At 31.9% G+C, this 11,010-nt stretch overlaps 1 protein-coding gene across 3 annotated transcripts; it reads left to right on the top strand.

Moving 5' to 3' along the window:
• The first annotated feature begins 5,160 nt into the window (after nucleotides 1-5,160).
• LOC142517797 (protein GRAVITROPIC IN THE LIGHT 1-like) lies at nucleotides 5,161-10,520 on the top strand. 3 transcript variants are annotated; one of them, XM_075620253.1, is made up of 3 exons: nucleotides 5,161-5,390; nucleotides 5,876-5,999; nucleotides 8,729-10,520. In XM_075620253.1, the coding sequence occupies exon 3, from the start codon at nucleotides 8,729-8,731 to the stop codon at nucleotides 10,088-10,090; it is 1,362 nt and encodes a 453-aa protein (XP_075476368.1). In that variant the 5' UTR covers nucleotides 5,161-5,390; nucleotides 5,876-5,999; the 3' UTR covers nucleotides 10,091-10,520. The 3 variants fall into 3 exon arrangements, with proteins under 3 accessions (XP_075476368.1, XP_075476369.1, XP_075476370.1); XM_075620254.1 differs by having other exon boundaries at nucleotides 5,168-5,316; XM_075620255.1 differs by lacking the exons at nucleotides 5,161-5,390; nucleotides 5,876-5,999 and adding an exon at nucleotides 6,008-6,800.
• The last annotated feature ends 490 nt before the right edge of the window (nucleotides 10,521-11,010 follow it).

Genomic DNA, 11,010 nt, shown 5'->3' with positions numbered 1-11,010 from the left:
GTCATCAATCCAATTAATTATCATAGCCTACACACCAAACATAGCCTTTACGCGACACGGATTGCTCCTCGACAGTTCCATGAAATTGTTGTCAACATTTTATTATGATAGTAAAGGCAAGGGAGTCTATGATTTCAAAATAAACATATAAACCTCCTCCTTCCAATAATTTAATAGTTGCATTATAAAATATCATAAAGATTTATTTCTATTCAAAAATAAATATGGCCAACTTTGATCTATATAAATCAAACATTTAAATTTGTTTAAATTAAATTATTGGGATTATTACATATTTGATAATATAATTTGCACATTTTTCACTTTTATCCCTGTTAATAGTGAATTGTCATTTGTTTTTTAGTCTCGTAACTTGAATTTTACTTTTTTTTAATGTTGATAAAGATAAATTTGTATTTTTTATCTTTTAACTTGCATTCTTGTCATTTTTTTTTTATCGAAGTTTGTCATGTTTTTTTAAATAATATTTTTTAAAAATAACGACACATAAAATAATTTCGGCATACACGACAGATTTAGGTAAAAAAGATTATAAAATGAAGGAAAAAAAACAGGAAAATTAAATTGCTAAATTTACAAATTCACCTTTAATAAGACATAAAATATTAAAAAAACATGCAATTTGTATGGCTAAAAATTCAAATTGACCGATAACGTGAAAAAGGTGAAATTGTTGTCAACATTTTTATTATATTTTATTATAATATTCAAAGCTAGGCAGTCAATGATTTTTTAAAAAAAAAAAGAAAAAAAAACATATCAACTTTCTCCTTCCAATAATTTAATATTTCCATTCAAAAATAAATAATTTACACATTCTTCAATTTTATTCTTATTTATAGTGAATTTGTATTTGTTTTTTCTAACTTGAATATTTTTTTATTTCGTAAATGAAAAATTTGCATTTTTTGTCTTTTAACTTGAATTTTAGTCATTTTTTGTCGAAGTTTGTCTTGTTTTCTTTCAAATAATATTTAAAAAAAAAATTTCGACAAACACGACAGATTTAGGTAAAAACGAAAAAAACAAACATGCAATTGCATTGCTAGAATCACAAATTCACCTTTAATAAGACCAAAAATATATAAAAAAAAAACATACAATTTGTAGGGCTAAAAATTCAAATCCACGTTAACATGAAAAACGTGAAAAAAATACACCACCAGAAATGTAGTTTTTCCTTAAATTATCTATGTATATTCGGTATCTTTAAACCTAATATTGATATACAGTTGGGGATACAAAATCATTTATATTCATTCATTCAATCTGAAAAATCGACATTAAACTGCAAATTATATATTGATAGCGGTTCCCATTTCAGAGCTATGGCTTTAATTTTTGTAGACGTTCGAGTTCGATTTCGATTTCGATTTCCAACTTACGGGAGAGCCAAATGATTCTAATTCGAAACGAAATGAACGGTTTTTATATATCCGATGACATTTGGTTGATCTTCGTATATTTAATACATGAAAATATCGACATGAATTGATACCATTTATTCAACAATATTATAATAAGAACTTTTTTCCACATTACATCAACCATTAATTGCACGAGGGCCATGCATATTTATTGTCTTTAAATAACAATATTCTTCGTAGATATCGACTAGTAAAGCATAAATAATCATTTTTTAGAAAGATGGAATTAATTTAATAAGACAAAAATCATGTGAGATATTTTCAAGGATCAATTATACAAATATTCTAATTGAGTCACTTTTAAAAAAAATATTACTTTTTATCATGTTGTTTCAATAATAAATAAAATGGTGGCTATGACTAACTTTTTTTTTAACCAAAAGGAAAACGTGGACCATCAAATTATATATTTAAATCTAATTATTTTGAAAATATAGAAAATTTATTAGTAGATATTTATTATATCCTTATTTATTGTTTGATTTTTATGGACCAGGCTACCTTGAATTCCTTATATTACAAAGTATTGATTTGTCTTAATTAACTCAAATGTAATATTATACTTGCATGTCTAACAATTAATATATTTCTATTTAAAACATTGTTATTTATAAAAATATTAAAATAAGATTTTAATATTCCAATTTGTACTCTGTCACAAGCTTTAGTGGGGGTATTCAAAATATTTATAATATGACAAAAACTTGTTTGAAATGATCTAACGTGTTGTATTTTATGAGACGAATATCTTATTTTGGTCATCCGTGAAAAAGCATTATTTTTTATGTTAAGATTATTACTTTTTATTGTAATATCGGTATGATTGACCTGTCTCACAGATAAAAATTCGTGAGACCGTATCACAAAAAACCTTCTCTTATAATATCGCAGCACATTGAATTTTGATTTATTAATGTTAATAAAGTTTGGGATAAAATTAATTAATGTCTATTTTGGCATGACGGGGCGATATATGATCGACCAAAACCATCTATTTTACATGGCGATACTGCTCGACTCGACAAGTCTAGCCAATTTGAGTAAATAATCGAACCATCCATAGTAATTCAAGATTGATCTCCACAATTTAAGTCAAATTTCTTAATTTTTTTGGAAAATAATTAAACCATCATTTGATTTTTATATAAAAATAATAATTTGTTAAATGGATGAATAATTAGCTCAACATTTTTTCCCTTTTTGATAAACGACAAAAACTTGTATGCGACGATCTCAAGGGTCGTATTTTGTGAGACATATCTCTTATTTGGGCAATTTATGAAAAAGTATTACTTTTTATGCTAAGAGGATTATATTTTATTGTGAATATCGGTAGGATTGACCCGTCTCACAGATAAAAATTCGCGAGATCGTCTGATATGATATTTACTCTAAATAAATATAAGAAATCAATGAGCAGATAGTCAGTCAATTATCCCAGACCCCATTCACAGAGTGTCTCAAAATCTAGAGATTTCTTTCTTTGAGTACATTCGGATGAGAAGGCTATAATTTATATATTTTTAGCAGCTATTTTATACACGCATTCTGCGTATGTATTTTATTATATTTTAAATTTTAATTTTTATTATAAGATATAAAATTTAATATGTGGTAATTTAATTAAATAAAGAAAAATGCGTAAGACCAGGTCATGAATAATAATATATAAAGTGAGAAAGATATATATAATGTATTGATGGATTGCGTTAGATTTCTTGGAAATATTAATAAATTTGAATTATTTACCTTTATAAAATTTTGTAATGATATTTTATTAAATAAATGATGATGTATTTTTTCTTTTCAAACTGTAAATATTTTATATGAAGAAATACAACTTAAAATAAATATATTGGTAAATGGAATTAAGAGATAAAATCTAGATGCGAGCTTGACTTAATAATCTTAAATTTTTTATTTGAAAACAAAATAATAATATTTTGAGATTATGCGAATTTTTATTATTTAATTTTATGTTATTGTGGAATTTCAAAATGCCCTCGAAGTTTCAATGAAAATCGAACAAAAAAGTTAAAAATCTTAATGTCTTCCCATCAATGAAAGAAAAATAAAATAAAATTGACCGACATTTTGAAATTTGAAGGAAATCTAGGATAAAGTTAAAGCGATGAGTTAGTTTAAAAAATAAGGGAAAATGTAATTTTGTATTTTTCCCACTTTAAAATTTTGGTAATATATTTATCGAATTTAAGTCTTTGTTTTATATTTTCAATTTTTTACTATTTTAGTTATTTTTTTATCAGAATATTGATGTCTCACATACAAGTCTGAACCATATCGAAAAAAAAAACTAAAATCGTAAGAAATATAACAGCTTAAGACTAAAATTTGATAACATAAAAGACCAACTCCAGAACCAAAAAAACACGTTTATCTGAAATTTAATGATTTCATAAACCTTTTAAAATAGAAAGATCATGCCACCCATAATTCGGAGAGTGGTTTCGAATTGAGTAAGTCTCATGTGAGACGGTCTCGCTGATCTATATCTACAAGATGAGTTGACTTTATTCATTTTTTGAGTAACAGTCAATATTTTTATCATATAATTTTTTTCATGGCTCGAGTCAAATAAGATGTTATTCTTAAAAAATTGACAAGTGATACAATATAATAGAAGTTTTTATGATTCGAAATTGAACTAGCCAAGTTTATAATGGTTAGTTATCTTACATAGTTGGATAAAATTTACGAGAGTTGCATATATTGACTCAGACAATCAAACACTCGAGCTAGCTATTGAGGTCTTTTATATTTAAGTCACAATCTTAACATATTTTTAGAGCTCAAGTTCTCCCACGATGTGTTGGACAAGTAATAGTTGAGCCTCGTTCTGGTTATAATTGAGTCGTTAACTGTACATGTTCATTACCGGACTTTTAACTAATATTCATGTATTTAATTGGTAAAACTTAATAAAAAATTTGCATAATTTTTTGTAAAACACAATAAATATCCTCGTATTTGTTTTACAAGGTAAAAAAAACATTTAAACATAATCTCCCCTTGTACCACATTTTTTTTCAATTTCATAACCAAATAAAAATAATCACCGCCTCATATATCTATTATTTGGATCTACCATTAATTTTTGTACCTCGCGTTTCCATGTGCTTCACTGACGTGTACAAACTTTTGGCTACATTTCCCGATCAATTGCTTCAACGGTTCACAATCAGTCCGTACTGAGAAACTTAACTCGCTGGACAATCTCCACCGCCCACTTCGTTCATTTGACTACATTGTGCACCCCACTGTTTCTCAGACTAAGCCATGGGAACTTACGAAATGACCATCTCTACATCGGTTGAGTCTACGATACATTCAAAGTAGATTTTTCGATTGGTTAAAGATTGAAATTTGGACATGATTTAACCTCAAAAGTTAGTTCAAGGAGAGATGATTGTCCAAGCCCATATATAAAATTCCCAGATTATTTATCCAACCGATGTGGGACAATTAACACGATTATTGTTTTGTATAAAATGATTGGTCGTTCGTCTTAATTTAAAACAAAAAAATGAGATATATCAATATTTTTTTATTTTATAATAAAATTTATATAAACACACGAAAAATAAATCTCCAAATATCATAAACCGGTCGCTCTCCACAGTCGCATCTGACGAACCCAAAAGACAAAAATGTCCAAATGATAACAACGATTAAAAAAGAATTAATCCCTGTATTTTTAATTCCTCTGTCCCGCATTTTCCCGTCACATTCGTCTCTCCGCTCTCCAAAAACAGTACTATTCTTTGAAACTCTGATGTTTCTCATCTCACTTTGTTGGAACCAGTTTACGAGCTAGCAGTTGCAGGAAATCCCAACCCTTTTATTAAAAGTTCCGTCGTTTTTCTCTCTGGAAACTTATATATGAAGGTTCTTGATTTCTGAGAAATCTATGCCACAGCCAAGGTTCGCGTGCTTTTCTCTGTTATGCTCGAGTTCTGGGTTTCTATTGATCACACGCGAGGCGTGTTTTTCTAAGGGATTTTGTGTGTAGAAAATTTGGAATGGTCGTTGTTCAGAAGCTTCCTCTCTTATTTGTTTATTCCCTGTTTCCTACCATGTATTGCCTGTTTTTTTAATTTATACCCTTTTACTAAATCATCTGCATTAGATTTTTATTTATTTATTTATAGAACCAGCGAAAGATTGGATTTTTTTGGTAGTCAAGCTCTCGGCATTCTGGGTTCTGGTTTTTTTTTTTTTTTTTTTTCTGATTTTTCAATCGAGTCTTCTCCTTTGGGCTAATTTAACTTTTCTATTCCGCGTAAAGGCTTTAGCTTTGTTCGTCCTGTTTGGAAAAATTTCAAAAACCCATACGCGTGTGTATCTATTAATCTGCATATCTATAAAGTTTAAAATCTTGCTAACGGATTTCTGCTCGTTGGTTTCAGGGGTTCCAGTCTTCCAGGGATCTAATAACAATTATGGAATGATGTTGGTGTTTTACTGGTTCTTGGGATTCACATTGCTGTGAATATAAGCCTAAATCTGCTGTTTCTCTGCGTTTTTCCGGAGGTACAATATTTCACATTTTCCCCCCGAATGGGGCAACGGTAATTTTTGGTCCAGTGGCTAAAAAATGAATACTGTTTATCGTGTAGCAGTAACTGGTTATTTTTAGACGTTCGTTTCTTATAGTGATGATGGTGTGTTGCCGATTTTGGGGGGAGTACAGTGAGTTTTTATAACCCGCGAAGACCATCCCTGCAATTGCTAACGTGTACCCATTTCATTTTTCACGTGAGTGAGAACGACCACCAATATGAGCGAATATGATGTGGGGCCATAAGTAGCCATTGTTGAAAGATATTCTGGAGATGTGTTTTTGTCCGTTGGATGACTTTATGTGGTTGGCACAAGTTACACTCTGCGTCTTCATGTATTTGGACCGTTGATGTGAATTGCAGGTCAAGAATCTTGATTAAAATCTTTGTATAGGTAATCAATGGCACCTGTTTTCTTGCAGTTGGATAGGATAGCTGACATAAGATAAATGCCGAGAAAATTTTTGTGGGTCCTCTGGGGGATTGGATTGTATGCGCTTATGATTTTTTTTTTACTTTTTAGGGTGGCCATCTAGTGTGTTTTCACTTGCCCTGTAATTGTAGAATGCTTTATGGTGATGTGTATTGGGCCATGGGAATCCAATGAATTATGTGAAGTCTTGATTGTGCACTGTCCATTATTGAGTACTCGAACCTTTTTTGCCTAATAATGCCCTGTTTCCTCTTTTGAACTTCCTCTGTTAGACGATTGTGCTTTCCTCGTTATCGATATGATTGGCGCCAGGGGCCAAAACCACGTTTCTAAATTGTGGCTTGTTCTGAATTAACTAAATTACTCATTTAACGGATTTTCCCGCGGCTTTCATGACCTAGCTCTGTTTGACACGTGTGCTATACCCGTTATTAGTTCGTAGTTGTGCTAAGGGCAATTGCAACATTTTGAGTAAGTTATATGATGTGAATTAACTTTGAGTCGCTATATGATGTGAATTAATCGCACTTTTCTCGTGGTTCGGCCATTTGTTTTTCGATATACCTTGGGCGTTTTGAACCCACGCCATTCGGCAGTTCTACTTTACTCATTGACTCATTCGAAAAAGGCTAAGATACTTGTCGTGTTCATCTTTTTTTGTTTATGCGCGTTCAGTTTTGATTTTGTGATATCTGTCCCACGTTGAATTGTTGAACTTGTCTTGATAATTTTATAAGATCATATGTAGGATTATTTTGGCCATGGGTTCATTATTTTTACAAGATTAGAACGAATGCAAAGCTATTCTTGGTGAATCCAGTCGTGTGTAGTTTTGTTACATGGACGTATGGGCTCGGGGCGAGTTAGGGTCTGCATTTGTCACACCTCTGACATAATTTATTACGTGAATGTAACGTAGGAACAATTCAATTACAGTGTTACTTATGCTGTTTTTAGTTCATTAGCTAATATACAAGGTATTTGATTTGTCATCACCTAGATGGAAGCTTGTAAGGGACCTATTGGTGCTTAGTGGAGATTAAATTTTGTCTCAGTTGTGCCTGAATGTACTTCACTTCTCTTGTTTTGTAATACAATGAATATTGGATAACCTCCATTACCTCCCAGAATATAATATGTACAATCGATGAAATACTATATGTGAATATACTATATACAGTTAGCTCTAGAGTCTAGTGGTCCTGAATAGATCGAAATAAACTTTTCTACCAAATTTAAGGAAACCCATTGTTCTTTTGTTATCATGTGTGTAACGAATGAATTTTGGTAGCATGGGTATGTGTTGCTTCAAACTTTGTCTGGTGTAATATAATATTTCAAATGATTGCTACTTCTTTTTTATTGCACATCCATCTCACAGAACTCTCTTGCTGAGACATGTCTATCTTTTTCAAAATTTAAAGCTAGGGTGTAAATCGGTTTGGTTTCAGTGTTTTCAGTTTCGTAAATATAAAAACATCAGTTTCGGATCGAGTAATTTTCCGTAAGGAAACCAAACTAGAATATTGCATGAAAAACCAAATATTGCAATTTGGTTTCAGTTAATCTAATTATATTTTTAATTAAATATTATTTTATGCTGAAATATTTGATTTTTGGTTTAAATAATTGTTTTATTCATTTGAACTCCAAAGCAAAACCTTATCAAATAAATTGGACTTCCTCTCTTTAAAAAAATTAGATTATTGCACGTGTATGGTATAAAAAAATTTTCGGTTTTGATTCTGTTTTAAATCAGTTTTGGTCCAGGTTTAGCTCAGTCTTTTGGCTTAAACCGAAAAAGTTGTATATGGTTCTTTTTTGACACAAAGCACAGATTGGCATCTACAAATCGCTAACCAAACTGAACTTTTTGGTTTCGGATTTGTTTATTGATTTTTGGCTTCTCATCTACAACCGTAATTTTAAACATAGTGCGAGATCACGTTTCAAAGGTTTGACCATGTTTCACCTCTTTATTTGTCATCATTCTTCTATCCATCTTTTTCTTCCTCTTCCCTGTGATAAAGGGATTTCCTGGGGGGGGAAGGTAAAAGAAATTCCATTTTCCTTTAATGTTCTTGGTTGAGGAGTTAAGGTTTGTGGCTTTCACCTTTTATTTGAAAATACTCATTATGCATAGTTACGTGGTAATTATTATATCACACATTTCTTTTTCTTTTTGTCATCATTCACCTCTGTGTTATTTAAAAAGCCATTGTATGCTTAATTCAAATTTTTCCATTGTCTTCATTTTCTTGATTCAGATGGATTTGGTCAAACATTCAACAGTCACCCCGAGTAAGGGTCGTTTGGCACGCACTTTCACCAAGATTTTACACATTCGAGCTGTGGCAGGAGGGGTATCATCAGATGATGGATTTCAAAAGCCGAAATCCCATGAAAAGATACAGAAGAATCCAAAGAAGGATATGTCTGTTCCTTTACATAGTGATGATGATGACGAGGAACAACAGAAGAGGGCAGTTAAGGAAGCGTTTCTTGCAAAGCTTTTTGCCAGTTTATCTTCCTTTAAAGCTGCATATGCTCAGTTGCAATTTTCTCAGTTTCCATACGATGTCGAGGGGATTCAATCTGCTGATCAGATAATCGTACTGGAGCTAAAGAATTTGTCCGAATTGAAGCAATTATACTTGAAAAAACAGTTGCAGGAAACTTCTCTAGGGACAAGTCTACTTTTGTCTGAAATCCAGGAGCAGAACAGTCTTCTGAAAACGTACGAGATTACGAGTAAGAAATTGGACTCTCAAATTAAACTTAAAGCCTCCGAAATCACCTTTTTGAAAGAGAAATTGGTGGAAGCGAATGGGGATAACAAGTCAATAGAGAAGAGAATAAATTCAAGCAGGCAGTTCGTTGAACTTGAAAATAATCAGTTGTCAAGCTTAAGGCCAAGTCATTTCATCGCTTACACTCGGCAAACGATAAAATCGATAAGGGCCTTTGTGCGGTTGCTAGCAAGTGAAATGGAATCCGCAAACTGGGATTTGGATGCTGCAGCTAGCTCTATTGAACCGGGGGTTTCGTTTTGGGAAAAGAATCATAAATGCTTTGCATTTGAATCTTTTGTATGTAGAGAAATGTTTGATGGCTTCAATTACCCCAACTTCTCTATCCTTCCCGAGTCCTTTTCCGAGCATAAGAAACCACCCAACATAAATTTCGACATGTTTTTGGAGATGAAATTTGTGAGAACAGCGGATTATTTAGCTTGGAAGCCTAAATCAGTGTTTGCATCTTTTTGCCGTGCAAAATACCTGAAACTTGTGCATCCCAAAATGGAAGCTTCTCTTTTTGGTCATTTGAACATGAGGAATCTGGTGAGTTCGGGTGAAATCCCAGAGACGCCATTCTTCTCTGCGTTCAGTGAAATGGCGAAACGTGTTTGGCTCCTTCATTGCTTGGCCTTATCTTTTGATCCCGAGGTCTCTGTCTATCAAGTGAAAAAGGGGTGTCGTTTTTCGGAAGTTCTAATGAAGAGCGTAAATGAGGAAGCTTTCTTCTCGTCCGATGGCACTCCTGAAACTGATCCGCGTGTGGGTTTCAATGTGTTTCCAGGATTCAAGATCGGAAATACTATCCTTCAATGCCATGTGTATCTCTGTTGATTATGATGAATGGAATGACTCGCCTGGTGCGATGCCATAAGATTCGATCACGTGCTCATAAGTCATACCACCAAAGATTGCATTGGAGATCTTTGTGCTTGTTACTATCGTTATTCTTTATTGGTACCGAATGATTCCTTGAAAGTGATTGACATGGCTTGCTGGGAGTCAGAGCCTTTTGTGACTTTTAAGATCAGGGGAGGTGGAGAGTTCTCACAAGTAGTGTTAATATATTTGTCAAGTGTTGGAAATGGAAACTGTACATTCTTGTACTCTTTTTTTTTTCTTTGTTTTTCGGATTAAGCACATGGTAGATTATGTTATATTTCTTTCTTTGGTATGATTTCGCTTGTTTCATTACTCAGAAAGCTTTGTTGAATCTTGTATCATATATATGTTTATTTCACCCATAGTGTCCTTAATCCACTCACATGTGCTGAGTGGATGAATCATCGTTTGATGCGTGATCATGATTAATCTATGCATCACATGTACGTTTGTCATGTATTATTTATTAAGACTCTTGAAAAATAGTTAATCATTATACATGGAAAAGTTGATAGAGTCCGAGAAGATATGACAAAAAACTCATCATATGAAGATAAATATTACATATATTGTTTATTTACATGAAAGTTATACAAATTAGAATGAATTTCAAATGACATTATCATCGGATGAATCTGATCCATCATAATTAGAATGAAACACTATATAAACATGTAAGGATGAGTTTGAAATTCTAAAACGAAATAAATACATTTGAAATTCATGAATCTAAATACCACCTTTGTTTTAGACTCGAAGCAAAGGAACTATGGTCGATGTGATTTGTGAGTTGTGCCTATTATATATTGAGCGCAAATCCATATATACTGAAACAAAATCGAAAATAGGATTCGACTATTAACCAAAACATA

Source organism: Primulina tabacum, chromosome 11 (genome assembly GCF_025594145.1).
Source record: "Primulina tabacum isolate GXHZ01 chromosome 11, ASM2559414v2, whole genome shotgun sequence".
In the NCBI taxonomy this organism is placed as follows: domain Eukaryota; kingdom Viridiplantae; phylum Streptophyta; class Magnoliopsida; order Lamiales; family Gesneriaceae; genus Primulina; species Primulina tabacum.
The sequence above is the reverse complement of the archived record's forward strand: the minus strand, read 5'-3'. Positions and strand labels throughout refer to the sequence as shown.

Bases quoted from the DNA above. Each gene is read 5' to 3' on its own strand.
- LOC142517797 (XM_075620253.1), top strand. From the start codon at position 8,729: ATGGATTTGGTCAAACATTCAACAGTCACCCCGAGTAAGGGTCGTTTG.